Source organism: Magallana gigas, chromosome 5 (assembly GCF_963853765.1).
Source record: "Magallana gigas chromosome 5, xbMagGiga1.1, whole genome shotgun sequence".
NCBI lineage: Eukaryota > Metazoa > Mollusca > Bivalvia > Ostreida > Ostreidae > Magallana > Magallana gigas.
Window position 1 is genome coordinate 17,503,875 of NC_088857.1, and position 17,365 is coordinate 17,521,239.

A 17,365-nucleotide genomic window follows, 5' to 3' on the forward strand; every position below is an offset into this window, starting at 1 on the left:
CGAATTGAGGGTACGGGTCAACACTTAAACATAATTATGGGTCGCTGTTTAATTATTATCTTGCGTCAAGTTTCAAAAAGAATTAACTTTGGTCACAGTTTATAGAAATCGTTGATTCACTTATTATATTCAATTTGCCGAAACAAATATAAATACTCCGTATAAAGTTTATACCATTTATTGCAACGAACGAATGGTTCTATATAAAAACACGTATAATTAATACTATTATACAGTACAGTTGGCAATCTCCCATGCAGAGTTGTCTTTCGTTCCTCTCTCAGACACCTCTGCAATGGGCTCGCGTCAAGATTTTTGACGGAAATTTTAAAGTGTAATTTTAAGGATATTTTCAAATTAAAATAATACTTCTACATAAAATGAATAAACATCTACTAAAAAAGACATATATTGAAGTAAATAATCAAAGATATTTCATTAATTCAAGCGCACTATTTTTGGAAGAATAACATAGTGATATTAATGCGCATTTGTAAATAAACATGGACGTGATCGACGAAGCAGTTAAGAAATACGACAAGAAATTGGTTTTAAAAGATAAACAGAGGGAGGCATTGACCTACGTGGTTAAGAGCAAATGTGATCTTGTCGTTAGCCTTCCCATTGGGTATGGTAAAAGTGTTATTTTCCATCTTTTACCCTTAATATTCGAAGAGACCAGAGAAAATCCGGTAGTGTTGGTTATTTCACCACTCAACATTATTCAGAAAGATCAATTATCTGTGTTGAAAGAGCACGGCATCAGTTCATGCAGACTTGATATTGTAGCTAATGTTGTTCATGGTTTGGAAGATGATAAAGAGACTGAATACATGTGCAAATCTGATGAAAACTTCGAAGATGTAAAGCATGGAAAGTTTCAAATCGTATTTTGTCACCCTGAAGCGTTATTCAACACCAACAAAGGGAGAGAGCTGTTAAATGGTGTTTTTAACCAGCATGTTGTATCTGTTGTTATAGACGAGTGCCACATCATTGAGAAATGGTAACTATTTTAGATCTTAGACCCTGTTATGTAATTATTTATTGATTCAAGAAAAACCTTTTGAATAATATTAAGCTGCAGTATATTGGTGTAATAGATTTAATGAGCTAGGCCTATATACATCTGTTTAATCTCATTGAGATTTATCAAAGCTAAATAATTTTTATTAAAGTCTTTTCGAAAAGCCATTCAGTATGTATTAGGCCTAACACATGGGCGTCCGAAGCAAATTGAAAGTGTGTGTGTGTGGGGGGGGGGGGGGGGGCTAAACCATCAAAAAAGGTAAATCCCAATTTTCAATGCCTATATAATATCTATTTTTAAAAAAAAAAGGGGGGGGGGGTAAAAGGGAGTATAAGCCCTTGATGTGAGCCCATGGATTAGTTTCTTTGAATATGAACATAATGCAAAGTGAGACAGAGACAGAAGACGGACATGACAAACATATGCCCCGGCCATATTCATTGAGGGGGGATAAAAAATGAAACATTGTTTGTAAAAGTGAAAACTATCATGCCAAGTCACAGAAGAAAAATTGATTTGTCTGTCTGTCTGTTCTGTCAATTGTGTTCTCTAACCTACATTTTTTTGCTCTCTTTTCTTAAACCACTGAAAGTTTGGTTCATTGGCATCAAATAACATTTTTATGTATACCTATTTTTTTATGTGTTTTATTTCCCTTTCTTTTTTTTCAGGGGAGAAGAGTTCAGGTTAGCTTTCAAGGCATTACCAACTTTAAAGGCCTTTTTCCCTGATGTTACGTTCTTGGCATTGAGTGGAACTCTTACAATTACACAGAAACAAGATTTGCCAAAAATGCTAGGGCTTAATAATTTCAAAATAATCGAATGTAGTCCCGATAAGCCAAACATTTATCTAGAGAAATTTAAGAAGGAACATGCCTCCGACGTAGAAGAGGAGTATGAAAACATTGTCAACTCTCTCTGCGACAAACTTTTCGTAGAAAGAAAGAATTTCCCAGTTACTTTAATCTATGTCCCTGTGTATTACATGAGTAGGGCAATTATGTATTTAAACAATTTATTCAAACCTAGCAACATTAACGATGCTATTTACAGTGCTATTTGTTCTGGTCAGGATCAGTATGTGATAGACCGAACCATGCAAGAACTTAAGAAAGAACATTCACTGATAAGACTTGTTCTAACTACTTCCATCTTGGGAATGGGGTTTGATCCAGAAAATGTTACACATGTTGTTCATTCATGTCCCCCAAGGAACATTTCACAGTATTTTCAAGAAGTTGGTCGAGCAGGACGCAGGGGTCAACCGTCCGTGGCATCACTTTATTACTCTGCAAGAAACATTGCAAGAAACCTCCCTGGCATAACTGAGGACATCATTCAATATTGTAAAAATGACACTTCTTGTTTAAGAAACTGCATTCTTTCAGTTTTTGGGTTTCAAAAAAATTCAGATATTGTTGATTGTAAATGCTGTTGTATTTGCAAGAAAAATTGTAATTGTGATGATTGTTTAATAGCAAATATTGTCATAACTGATTCATATTGATTTTTAAATACATGACATTATATAAAACTTGAGAACATTGAATTTGCTCAAATAAAATATTGTTATAACTCATTCACCAAATCTACTCCACTTCTGAATCATTATCATTTTCATCAATATTTACATGAAGACCTTTTGTGAGACGAGAGATAATTTGATTTATTCTAGCATGCATGTCTGGTAGTTTTTCAAATGTTACAGGAACACTGTCAATGTTACTGAAGCCTGGACACTTCCTTCCTGGTGTAAAACGGAAAGGTCTAAGTCTTCGTAATGTTCGTGACACTAGTTTTTGTTCTGATTCATTTAAAGGTTTACTGTGACTTCCAGATTTTGGTTTGATGTTCAGACTCTCATCAAACTTCTCACAGATATTTGAAATAGTTTCTGCAGCACCTGTAACTCTTTTAATTGCATTTTCACTTTTGTTTGCTCCTAAAGATTTAATCAGCATTTTCTGATTGCAGACTGAGTGTTCCTGAGTCAGATCACTCTCAACATTTTGCCCTTGACCACCATTAATGTTTACATAAGATCCCTCAAGAACGCGCATTCTTTGCAAAGGGCTCAAGAGGTACTTGCACTTCAACACATAGTCAATATTTTCAACTAAGTATTTACTAAGTTTAGAGTGAGAGAAAAAGAAGGGTAGTGAGTACTGACAGTTCAAGATCGTCCTATTTAAGTCTCCTTCTTTTGCAGTATCATGTAATTCATTTAGGTGCAAGTACCATTGGCAGAGCTGTACTGAATAATTATACAGCTCATCACTTTGCTTGTTTGTAGGAACCAACTCTATTTGTATATTTTGACCTTCACGTGTAATGATGCAAATTTTGTCAGCTTCATCCTTTTTAGGAGTAGGACAGTCTACTTGACCATAACCATAGTGTTTCATGAACTCTTGAATTAGTTTCATTAAGTTGTCTCTCTGATTCTCTGGGTCATCAACGTCCTTTGTCATGGGATGTGTTGGTTGGCTATCAAAAGACTCCATGTTGAGAAATTCAAGAAACTGTTCTTGGACCATGCATTCTCCAACAAGCATCAAAAGTTCGAAATGTGGCTTAAACCTTCCCTTTACTTTTCCATTCACATCTGTTCTGTGAAGAATGGTCTTGAAGTGGGCAAGAGTTCCCTGGCTTGAGGAATGTTTTTCTCCAAAAAACTTTTTGTAACATTTCTGAAAAATAAACAAAATTTACTAAATATACATGGTAATTTTAGTCTCTTGAGTGTTATCCCTTGTACCCTCTCTGTGTCCATTAATAAATATAGTTAAAAGTATGTTCATACAGTTCATATGTATTTTTCCTACCCTCTTATAATGAACTACCTGTATATGTAGTGGTGAACTGAGGACACAGAGATGGTACAAGGGATAGCGCTTAAGAGACAGCCAACAAATAAAGTTATAGGTCAATTACACTGGTTGATTGTTGGCATGTGCCCCCTCCCAATTTGCAATTTTTAAAGATTAAAGACAAATAAAATATGCAATGTATTATGCTAAATAATATTAAAAATTTACCATATTAAGAATTTTGTAGATTAAAAACAAAACAAAAAGGGGGCCTATTAAAGCTCTTAATATATCTTTTAAAATGTTTCCAAACTTCTGATGATTACAATCTCTTGAATACAGATGTCTCGTAAATACACAGAAAAGAAATTTTTAATTCACCTCTAGAAAATCTTGCTTTGAATGCCACATCTCACATACAATTGGATGTAAATCGTCATATCGCCTCTCTGGAGTGACAGCTAATGATCGTATGTTTTTAGCCTCCTGAAGTCGCACACGAGTCAGCTGATCACCACCTACAGGTACCCCATACCTTCTTAGCGCATCTATGTTTCCTGAAGCAAATTTGAAAATTCATCAATCTAATGTAATGCATTACATGTAATTCAAGTCTGGTGACAAATACAAATATCGCATACATTAGTAATCAGCACTATATTGCATTATTAAAAAGATAATGAAAACAAGATTTACCAAATGCATTTTCAAACAGTCTGGTTAGCTGATTCTCATAGCTGTCCATTATTCCCATACAATCCTCATGTTTGGATTCATTGAAGAACATAATTGGAAGTGGAAAAACTTCAGATCTTGTGGACATCTTCTGGCTGTATTCATGGGGAATATGAACTGGAATTTGCTTCTTCAGGTTTTCAAAGGCAGGAATTTTACACAAAATTCTTGCTAGGAGAACACTACATGCACTCAAAAACTTGGCCTTCTCCATACCAGTCATTAATAAATGTTCACTTTTAAGCTGCTCTGCATTTGTACCTGGAGGAGTGTTGGGCATGTCTATAGTAGCAATCCTACTGAAGATGATGTTACTGGCAAACAAATGTAAATCTTTATTCCTTCTCTCCCTATTTAATGAACTGGTCCTCACATACACATCAACATTGTCTCCTAAAATTAAATTAAAATATTTATAAGCTACTCTGTTCCCTGCAACAAACTTACTTCTGAATATTATGATTATATATTTCCAGTTGTACTATAGATAATATAATTTTAGGCCTAAAATAATGAGGTTTGCATTTAACACTGAACAGATAGTCATACAGGTAAACATGTCATTTGTCAACTTAGGGTATAAAATTGAATGCACAAAACTGATAAACATGCCTGTAATTTTCATTAAAGGGTTCAACTTTATGGTGTCCACAATATTCTTCTCTGCCTTTTTGTGAATGTCCTCTTGTAATGATACTCGGACTGACCATGAAAGTAACAACCCTAAATGGTTCAGTCTGGTTTGGGCCTGTATAGGTTTTAAAAAAATCATACACTTTATAATACATGTACTAGTATGTAATAACTAACTCAATTACATGCTAGATAGATGATCTAATGGAGTGAAATTAAAATTATCTGCTTTTTACTTTCAGATCAGTTGAGCTAAAAAGCACCAAAGTGAAAGTTGTAATTTTAATTCTTGGTTGAAAAGCCTATATACTCAAAACAATAACTTTTATTTGTATATGAGTCAATAGAAAAACAGCTTATTGACTTACATGTTTTTCTTCATTTTCAATGGCAGAGGATAAACAATTCAAGAAAACTGAAATAACAGAAAACAACAACAGAGACAGTGTTAATAGCAATACTAAACAACTCAATATATACTCTAAATCACTTTTTTTAATATGTGAGGATTTTATATTGATGTAGTAATGTGATCCAGAGTGAGACAATGTACTCATGAAAATAATGAATATAAATGTAGACTATATATGTATTGAAGACAATGAAGTTTTTAATTAAAGTTTTTCATTACTTTGAAACCAAATGAATGATTTTAAAAAATAGTGTCATAAGTGATCTACACTAGGTGGCACAATGTATTTGTCATGAAAGCTCATGAATGTTATGGATTTTGTCTGTGTTATATTGCTACTACACTGTATTCAACATTATAACAGTGAACATGGTTAGTAATGAAATAGAATTTAAATATTCAAATAAAAATCTCAAAATCCATAAAAATACATCACTCTTGGACAAAAAAAATGAACTGAACCTCTAAATTTACAAGAATGGGATTAAAATTGATAATTAAAAGTTGAATACTGAAAATAATTATTATATAACAAACCCTCTCATCTAAGCCTCCTTTTATAGCAATGATTGATGTTAATCTGTGAAATGCTGAAAGGTTGTCGTATTTGTTTTTCATCAGAATGCTGTAAGATGCAGCTAATGCTGGAATGATTGTTTCCTTTATCACATTACTGGCAGGGACTGCTACAGCTAACATGGCCTTTACTAATAATGGTACCCTGAAAAAAATATTTAATCATTTTCATGTTTGAAGATATTGTCTCAATCACTCAAGTGTTGAAAAATGATATTCTTGTTAGATACTGGACGCATCACAGATGAGTAGATATAGCTAGAAATCTCCAATTTTCAAAGTGCTTGCATGGACTGACGAGTTAGTGACACAAAAATTTATGAGCAAAAATTGCACACCATGCAGTTATGTTACAAAGGTAGCAAGCACACTGCATAGAGTATGTAAGGAGAGTGCGTTTCAGGAATAATATGAACTGAAAGAAACAGATCAGAGGTTTTCTACAAGGACAAGAACAGTTCAGAGTAGGTGCTTCATTTCTGACACTTAAATGATGTGTAACACTGATTTAAGGACAGATGATACATCATTTTTTTTCTTTGGAGGAGACTTAAAATCATGTCACACGTTTAGGTTTAAAAATGAAGCAGACTTACTTAATACTTCAATGAAATTATAAATACAGACAAATCACACTCAGTAGAGGTTTACAGGTGAAAACAAATTTCAGTATATGATATATGAGTATTTGATATATTGTTGTAATGTAATCAATTTAACATATGTGAACCGACATAAACATTTAAATAAAATAAATACCGTATTTAAAATGAGTAGTATATTGAAACAAACATGAAAATATACACACCTATTGATCATCTCCTCCACAATCTCCTCTGTAAAATTACCAACATGGTCTTCTAACTTGGAAACATCCCTGTATTTATACAAAACCGACCCAAAAGTTGCTGTTCTGGACGTAAGTGTAGATGAAAGAGACCGTAATTCACAGAGCATCTCATGTGAAGAAATGTCAGAGAAAATGTTTGACAATTTCTCCAGAGTCTTCTTACTCCCTGGGTTGTCTAATGCTTTGGTCTGCTTTGCCATGCTGTACCTGTGTTTATTATTACAATTTTTGTTTTAAAAACCTATTTTGATTACATTGAGTACACAAATGTCATACATAACTGAAATCAGTAATATACTGTAATAAACTATATAAGGCCAAATTAATTGTGTAAAAATGTGTACCTGTTTATACTGTCTTTGAGTTAATTTTATTGTTATTGCTATACATATTCAAAGTTAAATAATTCTACTATTCCTTCATTGCAGGATCCGCAGACTAATACCATCTTGCTAATAAAAATAAATAAATTAAGAAACAGTTACATGTACATACCCATGGTCATTCATTATCGGTAAGTCTGGCTCAACTTTTGGACCATCTGGTACAGGTTCATCAGGTTCCAGTTTTAACTGCTTTCTACTCTTCGAGTTGACACCCGAAATATCCTTGGGCGCCACAGGATTGGGGGTTTTGGGGGTCAAAGGCGAGGAAGCGCATCTTTTCACTCTAACTGATCCTTCTTCCAAATATTTTGAAGTACAATTTCTTATATCTTGTAAATAGCCGTGTACGTTTGTGATTTTTGAATAACAGTTTCTGCATACAGTTGTTGGAATTACACAGAGTTTGTTTATATAATTAACGTTATCGAGGAGAAGTGTAAGTTTACTTATAAAATTATCTTCTTTTGCTTTCTTGCTGTCTAAACTATAATTTCTTGAGTTCTTGTTTCTACAAATAAAACAAACAACTTCCCGTTTCACCGGTGTCACCATCTTTTATATCATGTGACTTTTTGAAAGTCACGTGGATCGAAAGTAGTCCCGATATTAAGTGAGCCAATAACAGAGGTGAATGTATGAGCCGATGGTAGAGAGTGTACAGTTGGTACAACGTTATTAACTCCTATAAGTATAGCGACGAACCAATCCAGGACGCCCTAATACAAAAGTTGTATTACTTTAGTAATAGCTAAAAGACTTGTCAATACATACCACTGACAAGCGAGTTGCTTTTCATCGTCAACTGAACTTTGCTTTCAAAACACCGTCTTTTTATGCCCTAGCTTGTTATGTTGATGCTGAGACGTTGACAACGTCAACGTCATGAGCGTCAACAACTTGGCGCATTTTATCTGATAGTAATTATATGATAACGTACCGACATAAAATACATGACATTTAACATTTTACATTATAATACAAAATTACAATTAATAAAGTGAAATAACATCAATTATTATTGTTCATTTCGATTGTCATTTTTTATAAAGAGTTTAAATAGTCCGTAATATACCGCAAGCATGGCGGTTAGTCCGAACGAAAGTAAACAAGTCTGTATTCTAATGGAATAAAAGGATTTATATAACCATTTAAATAAAACAAGTAAGTCACAACAACACACAAATAATTAAAACAAATGATGATTTAGTTTCAACCCAGGAATCGTACCAATACAATATATACTATTCCTACCTGCAGAATGTTCCTCACAAATGAAAGGAGATATACTCCACAATCATAACCTACCAAACAATAAAAAGTTAATATGTATTAGAATGAGTTTTTTATGCAATGTTGCTATCCTTAAGCATTTAAGAGTTAAAAGATGACACATACCATCACAGATCGTGTGATATTCTTTAAATTACTTGTTGAAACAACTTTTTAAGAACATTTATAAATCCATTTCATTAAGTTTTTAGACTCATCATATTCATGAAAATATGTACAAATCAATAATGACCTCACCGCAGTGTACTATGAAACATTAATCTGAATGGTAATATCTACTGCATATTGTTGAAAACAAAGAATAAATGCTAGTTAATCACTGTTTGTTTTTTTTTTCTTTCCCCCTTTTTTCAGAAGAGTATTTCATAAGCAAACAAGGTTTTTTTATATTGCTATTCCTGGCTATTAACAATCAACAAAACCTTTATAACCAGTTCACTTCGGTGTGCTGAGCAAGAACAATATTTGCAGCCCGTTCTGCCTTCTCCAATTCCATTTCATAGAACCTAAAACCTAACTTATTTTTAAACATAAACCTGGATATATTTGTCAGACCCACTTTCTATAAAGCTAAAAAGAAATGGGAAACAGTTCACAAGTGTTAAACATTCACTTTCAATGAGGACTCCTCAACAACATCCTACTCATGGAACAGATGACCGAGATAGAACCCAAATCTCCCGCCATGACACACTGTGCAATAAGATACCAGTGTAACCTGCCAATCAAGTGTGAAAAAGAGATTGTTTCTGTATGAACTTCTGATTAAAATTCTCTCTTATCTTTTATTACCATAAATAAAAGCTGTTACATGTTGCTGATGGGAACAAGGATAATTGTTCCATCCTTGAGCTTTTTGTTGGGATGGTCAAGGTGTCATCCAGTCCAACATAGTTACAACCACACATGTCTAGTGGTCTCCTGTTCCTGTTTGAAGAAGACACTTATCAAATTATAGAAAAATGTCTTGAATTATTGCACTGTGCTGTGTTATTAAAACAAGGGTGAGAAATGTGTAAAAGGGCAAAGTTTTTAAACCCTCTGAAATACATGATTAGATGTAACCATTCTTATCTGCGTGTCATTTATTTATAAGTGTGTTGTTCTATTCTGTACTGGTTATCATATGAATAATTTTTAAAATGAATCAATACTTACAGCTTGCCTTTCACCAAAAACCTTTGAGGAAATGGTGTGTTGAGAATTAACACATTCCTGGTTATTAAAAAAAACCACACACAACATTTAATAATTGGGTGCATGTCGCATCATCTCACGACGAACATGTCAGAAATTCGTAAGAAGAATCTAGTGAAATTACCAACCTGCTGGCTTCAAAGGTCATACCACCTTGTGCTAGCTTATGAAACATCAATTAAATGGGCAAGGATCATTTTTTCACATGTTATGGTTTTTACGGATGACCTGCCATAAGCAAAGCATACAGCGTGTGCACTCCTGCCATCTCTTTCGCCTCGTCCAACCCCCTACCAATATCATATGATAGACCTGGGAATTCCGAAATGAACTACAAGTTCCACATTTGGAATTTGAACTCCCGTCCCAAAGACCACTATTGAAAACAAGCATTTAAATTCACTGTCATTGTTTTCAAAAGAATGTAATATTCTTTGACTTCTTAATATTCCTCATCAATGTTGCGTTGAAACATGTCAATGATGTGAGATTTCTCCTGTAGAAGTAGACAGTCCTTAACATGATTGTAGAGGGTTTCAGTTGAAGTCACACACCTGAATTAAATTTGTAAGGTAATATGTATACATGTATTAATAATGATATTCCAGTCATGTCAAAAGATTTAATAACTCATTAATTAATATACAGTGATGCTTGCCTGCGATAAAAAATTATTTTCTTCAAAGAAATATCTCTCAATAAGCCATTGCAATTTTTTTTTTCATGATACTGTTTGCATTTCTTAATGTCAAGATATATGTTAGACCTGAAAACATAACACAAAAACTACTGCAAATCAAAAAAATTAATACAGAACAAAATATCAAAGCTCATCAAAGATGAAATGGTAACTGGATAAGGCAGAATGATTTTATATATATTTGAATTTTATCCTATCGGTCAGGAACAACAGCCACTATCAAAGATTCATCATCAAGAGCCAATGACGTGAAAATGTCTTTGCTGACCTTTCATTGCAGATTGCTGTAGCTGCCAGAACTGGCACATCTACAAACATACTTCGCATGTTTAGCACCTCCTTATATGCAGGTAAAAAATCTTCTCCCCTGAAATGATAAGGGCAAATGCTTATTACAACTTAATCAATTTTAATAAAAATTTATTATATGTAATATTTTTTTGTAAAAATCAGGATGATTCTGGCAATACCACTCAGATATACAGTGTGCCTCATCACATGCTAGCAAACAAACCCTCTTCTGCATGCTACCACTAAGGAATATATCTCTACAAACTTTGATTTGACTGACTCAGGGGACATGAACAATACTGAGAACAATCCGTCTTTGATACCTGTAAATAAAAAAATCCACATCTACATATATATATACGCAGATCCAGAAAATTTTCCATTGGGGCTCTGAAGGAGATATTTGAGGGTTTTTTTTTAGCATTTCAGCACGTAAATGGTCAGCTTATGTACACTGAACAAATTAAATATTTTGAAATTAATATTCCTCTATTCTTTATTAAAGATTTTGGAAATGTACATAATAAAAAGAAATATACTGCAATAGCTTCTGTGGACATATCTGGTTCTATCAAATTTTACCGTATATTTATTTCCTTAAGCGTGTTTACATGGTCGGCCATCAGAGATTTCAGAGGTGACACTACAAATGCTATATGCTGAATGTCCCAGTCAAGCTGGAAATTGAAATGTTTTCAGTAGTTCGTTCAGATCAACAAATTATGTGATACGATGTTCCTGAATGTTTCCCAATGTGTAGGAGTGAGGGATCCATATGTTCTTGAAAAAATTAATTGTATAGAGATATTTTGCCCTCCCCCCACAAAAAAAATTAAAACGTTTCATAGTTACGAAAATTACTTGGGGTGTGGGGCGGGAGGGCGAACTCCTTTAAGAGGCATTTATCAAAAGTAGTATTTACATCCAATTCTTTATGTATTGGATCGTGTTATCGAAGAAAGGGCCGACACCATTATCTCCCCTTTGTCACGCACTTTATTACTAGAGTTATCTCCCCATTGAATATATAAATTAAAGCCCAAGCCCAATAATCTTTCTTTCACTTCCTGTTGCTGAGAAGATAGGTTGGTTAAGTTAATATTATATTTTTATCTTTGATAAGCACGTGCTGCAAATAAATTTGTCAAAAAATACAATTTACAAATTATTGTCAATCTTTAATTTCGGCTCAATTAATGCCGATGCTTTCATTATGTTTTGATTTATATGGATTTTATTTCGGGTAGCCAAATATTTGGATAACCTTTCCCTTAGCCATTTTGATTTTTTTTGTTGTTGAATTTTCTGATTTCCTCGTTTGATCAAGATAATTATCGATTAATCTCTTATAAATATATGCACATGTTAGGCTAATTTTGAAATCAATTTTTTTTTAAATTAACACTTGTTTATTTCTACATATTGCGAATTATCAACTGATTAAAATGCCACCACGGCGGTCCAAACGGATGAGAATTGAGACGACAAGGGCGAGCGAAAGTAGAACGGCAAGGACCAGGGAGCAGCGACCCAATGGTATAATGGATGATGGCCCATCAGAACCGGTGCAAACCAATTCGGAGGTCACGCAACCATCAAGGACAACGACGTCATCTTCTTATGCCATATGCATGGACGATATTCCTCCAGCAGTCCCATCGGTCCACAACATGATAGGTATGCACGTTAGCAACGCAATTAAACAAAAAATTATAGAAGGGCAGTATATTGATCTGGCCTCTCTATTACCTCCTAGACCTGGTGGCGATGAAAAAAAATTAATTGTAAATAATATGGGGGAAATAATATCCAAGGATGCTAACCCCAAAAAGGTTGATACCATAGAACAGTGGACTGATCTCATGTTTATATTTGCTGGGATTTATCTTAGTGGCCACCCTGCTAAATCCATAGAGCTTTTGAAATACATGCAGTGTGTTAGGATGGGGGCTAATAGGGGAGCAGTGGGATGGAAAGAATACGATGTTCAGTATAGGTTACGTAAGGCTCATAATCCAGCATCATCATGGGGGGAAGTGGACTCTGAGCTCTGGTTAATGTACATGACCCCAACTTCAACCGCTAATGCTCCTCAAACCCTGCCCAGAGCTACATCCATAGGAAAGTGCTACAACTTCAATTTCAAAGGGTCTTGCGAAAAGTTTCCTTGCACGTACACTCACAGTTGTTTACGTTGTAACGGCCAGCATGCTATGATACACTGCACTCTTGCTCAAACTCATATGCATAATTTTCGTGCCCCCAGATTCCCAACACAACATGCTAACAATCAACCCAGGACACAACAATCGCATTTCAGGGGACCCCAGAACCCCAACAACCTGCGCCCCCGTTTTAGATTTACAAACCCACAAGGTGTAGGGCCTCGGCAAAACCCCTATTAAACTCCCGGCACTTGAGAAGTACTTGTCAGATTATCCAGAAACTCAGACTGCGAAAAAATTATTTTTAGGGTTTTCCCAGGGTTTTCAATTATATTACACGGGGCCAAGAATTCATATTCAATCAAAAAATTTGATATCTGCGTATGAACATCACAACGAGCTTCGAGAAAAAATAATGAAGGAAGTAGAATTAGGACGGGTTGGGGGGGCCATTTCGGGATCTACCAATTTCAAACCTCCGCATATCTCCTATCGGAGTGGTGCCAAAGGGGGACAACTCTGGTTGGAGATTAATAACACACCTCTCATTTCCTAAATTCAATAGCGTAAATTTTTTCATAGACCCAGAGGAAAGCTCAGTTAAATATACATCTTTTGACTCGGTTATACAGATGATTGCTAAAATTGGTCAGGGGGCATTTATAGCAAAATGCGATATAAAATCAGCTTTTAGACTTTTGCCAATATGTCCAGGGGATTTTGACCTACTTGGTTTTATGTTTGATGATATGTACTACATTGATAAGTGTTTACCAATGGGGTGTTCTGTGTCATGTAAGGTCTTTGAAGAATTTGCAACATTTTTAAACTGGTTGGCAATAAACAAATCTCATGTAGACACAATAGACCACTATTTGGACGATTTCATATTTGCGGGTCACAATGCTTCTGTTTGTAAGGACACCATGTCTGCATTTCATAGTATTTGTCATGATCTAGGGGTACCTTTAGCTGAGGATAAAACTGTAGGTCCTACCACTTGCTTAACATTTTTAGGTTTGGAAATCGACACTATTGAAATGCTGGTTAGAGTACCTTATCCAAAATGTGTTGAACTCCAAAATCTTTTAAAACAATTGTTTCCACTCAAAAAAGTCACACTTAAGCAGTTGCAGTCAGTGCTGGGAAAACTTAATTTCTTTACAAGGGCAATTCGGCCAGGCCGTGCATTTGTTCGGCGCCTGTATGACGCCACCATCGGTGTCACGCAACCACATCATTACCTAAGAGTTACTCAATCTATGCGGGAGGATATTTTTATGTGGTGTAGTTTTTTGGAGGATTTTAACGGTGTGGTTTATTTCTTAGAAGAAGAATGGTATTCAGATCAAAATCTCAATTTGTTCACCGATAGCTCAGGGTCTGCTCAACTAGGATGTGGGGCGTATTTGAATGGGGAGTGGTGTTTCTTTAGTTGGCCCAAAAATTGGAAATATATCGATGGGCATCACGACATGACCCTATTAGAATTTATCCCCGTGGTTTTATCCGTCATCATTTGGGGCAACAAATTAGCCAACAAAAAAATTACATTTCACATAGACAATCAGGCATTGGTTGCAGTTTTGAACAAACTAACCTCTAAATCTGAGCTTGTCATGGTATTAGTTAGAGCATTTGTCTTAAAATGCATGCGACACAACATTTTATTTCGTGCTGAATATATTTCAACTAAATCTAATAATATTGCTGATGCCATTTCTCGTAAACAGTGGACCAGGTTTCGCCAGGCCGCACCAAACGCAAGGAGGGACCCCGAACCCATCCCCCAGTCATTTCACAACCTTATTTCAAGTTTGAACTTGATCGGCTGCTAGAAGCTGCAATATCCGATAACACACACAGGGTTCAAAAAGTCGGTTTACTGTCGTATCAAAAATTTTGTCATCAGTTCGCACTTGTATATTGGCCTCCAACACTATGTTCGGTGGTTCAGTACTTATTGCATCTATCAACATCTGGCCTTGCTTATTCAACGGTGCGTTCGTATTTGTCTGCAATTTCTTACCACTGCAAGTTACAAGGAATAGGGGACCCAACTTCTCAATTTTTAGTTACAAAGCTTTTGCAGGGCATGAAACGGTTAAATCACAATTCTGATACAAGACTGCCTATAACTAAAGACTTGCTTGAAAAAATAATTTTGGTTTTACCCACTACATGCACTAATTCTTATGAAACAAGTCTTTTCTCGGCAGCATTTTCACTGGCATTTCATGGTTTATTTCGTGTCGGTGAATTGACTGTTCACTGTAAAATTCCGAACAATATTGTACTTGGTATGGAAAATCTAACTCTAGACCCTGATAAACAGCTATTGTTAATCAATCTCAAACATTCCAAGACTGACCAGGTAGGAAAAGGTACCATTTTGCAAATTGGTAAATCTGAGGGAGTTGGGTGTCCATTCAAGCTTGTTGAGAAATATTTAAGTGTTCGCCCATTGACTGCAGGGCCTCTTTTTTGTCACTTTGATAAGACCCCGCTCACAAGGTACCAGTTTACGGCAGTACTCTCAAAAGCAATAGTTCGTCTTAAGTTACCGGAGAACACAAGATACAAATCTCATTCTTTTCGGATTGGAGCTAGCACTGAATTGGCATTGCAAGGTTTTTCTGCGGAAACAATTCAGAAATGTGGAAGATGGAAATCTTCGTGTTACAAGTCATACATTCGCATACCAAAATTCTAACTCATAGGCTTTGCTTATCTATTGTAGACAAACAAAAAGTGTGGTTAGTGGGGTCCTCAATACTGAAGCATGCTCAATTAGAAGCATTTTTAAGACCTGGAGGTCTTCACCTGAACCTGAAAAGGCTAAATATTTCATTATGGTGGCAGGGGTACAGTGGCCTGAAATTGTCTCAAGTAGAGCAGAAGCTTAAAACCCTTGCAAAGGTGGGTCCTGCACCTAATGTCATTTTAATACACTGTGGGGGAAATGACTTAGGGGAGACTTCTATTAGAAAACTCAGGCTAGTTTGCATGAAGCTTTTTCAATTTATTCAAACCAACTTCCCACATTCTAAGGTCATTTGGTCTTGCATCCTTCCACGCATACAATGGCGTTATTCTCAAAACTCTCGTGCTATGGAATCACAACGTAAACGCCTTAATTCTTGTGCATCCAGGTTAGCCTTGCGGTATGACGGCGCAATTATCCGCCATCCTGATATAAAGCGTGACTCTTTGTTCTTCTGTGATGGAGTACACTTGTCAAAATTGGCTAATGCTGTTTTTCTAAATACTCTTCAGGGGGGTCTTGAGGCTATCTTAACAAAAGGGCATGCTTGTTATCCGGCTTAGCAAGCTTACCCTAGGGCACGGTTGTAAGTTAAATCCGCTCATACCCCCACCCATATGGTGGCGGAGTTCCCAATCTCTAAAGCTCCATAGCTGCTTTCGAGTTTGGGAACTTATGGCGTGAATGAGCGGCGCTGGTCATTTCAGACTAGTGCATGTATTATTATGTGGACATCGACCCCTGCACCTCCCAAGGGTCAATCGTAAATTCTTGACTTCTGCACCTCCCAGAGTCAAGGTATTAAACCTGTGAACTTTGAACTTTGAGTGAACTTTGAATGAACTTTGAACTTTGTTTGAATTTGTTGAATTATGTTAACTACATGTATGATGTTACTTGATGTGTTGAATTTTGAAATTTGGGGCATGCCCTTTGTCATGTATGGCGGCCCATTACCCTTAAACAGCCGTGCCCAATCATCGCCAGATTTGAAATAAAATTAAAGAAATTTATAAATGTTTTGCTATTTGTGTTTTGCTGCGCACTTTTCTGAGATAATATTTACATCCAATTCTTTATGTATTGGATCGTGTTATCGAAGAAAGGGCCGACACCATTATCTCCCCTTTGTCACGCACTTTATTACTAGAGTTATCTCCCCATTGAATATATAAATTAAAGCCCAAGCCCAATAATCTTTCTTTCACTTCCTGTTGCTGAGAAGATAGGTTGGTTAAGTTAATATTATATTTTTATCTTTGATAAGCACGTGCTGCAAATAACCCACCCATCCCTCCCTTTTGAAAAGGTATCTGCTGGTTGTTCTCTGTTTTATTTTTCAGAAACCCTGTAAGGACCTGTCATCCGGTACGGCTGTTGTATGCTACACGTGTGCACTTAACACCTGATTGGCGTGAATGAGCGGCGCTGGTCATTTCAGACTAGTGCATGTATTATTATGTGGACATCGACCCCTGCACCTCCCAAGGGTCAATCGTAAATTCTTGACTTCTGCACCTCCCA

At 35.6% G+C, this 17,365-nt stretch overlaps 3 protein-coding genes across 3 annotated transcripts; 2 read left to right on the forward strand and 1 right to left on the reverse strand.

Annotated features, from left to right (window-relative positions):
- The first annotated feature begins 248 nt into the window (after positions 1-248).
- Positions 249-2,539, forward strand: LOC105320877 (ATP-dependent DNA helicase RecQ). The gene is made up of 2 exons (XM_011419006.4): positions 249-1,006; positions 1,702-2,539. The coding sequence occupies exons 1-2, from the start codon at positions 504-506 to the stop codon at positions 2,537-2,539; spliced, it is 1,341 nt and encodes a 446-aa protein (XP_011417308.3). The 5' UTR covers positions 249-503.
- On the reverse strand, positions 2,485-8,051 carry LOC105320878 (uncharacterized). The gene is made up of 8 exons (XM_034471733.2): positions 7,544-8,051; positions 7,007-7,255; positions 6,160-6,343; positions 5,579-5,625; positions 5,190-5,325; positions 4,539-4,970; positions 4,224-4,399; positions 2,485-3,722 (listed from the first exon to the last, which is right to left on the reverse strand). Exons 5-8 carry the CDS (start codon positions 5,200-5,202, stop codon positions 2,622-2,624), a joined length of 1,722 nt encoding a protein of 573 aa, XP_034327624.2. The 5' UTR covers positions 5,203-5,325; positions 5,579-5,625; positions 6,160-6,343; positions 7,007-7,255; positions 7,544-8,051; the 3' UTR covers positions 2,485-2,621.
- A 4,306-nt stretch (positions 8,052-12,357) lies between these two features.
- Positions 12,358-17,132, forward strand: LOC136275405 (uncharacterized). Its single transcript, XM_066084405.1, has 3 exons — positions 12,358-13,061; positions 13,179-13,290; positions 13,512-17,132. Exons 1-3 carry the CDS (start codon positions 12,358-12,360, stop codon positions 14,913-14,915), a joined length of 2,220 nt encoding a protein of 739 aa, XP_065940477.1. The 3' UTR covers positions 14,916-17,132.
- Positions 17,133-17,365: the final 233 nt, after the last annotated feature.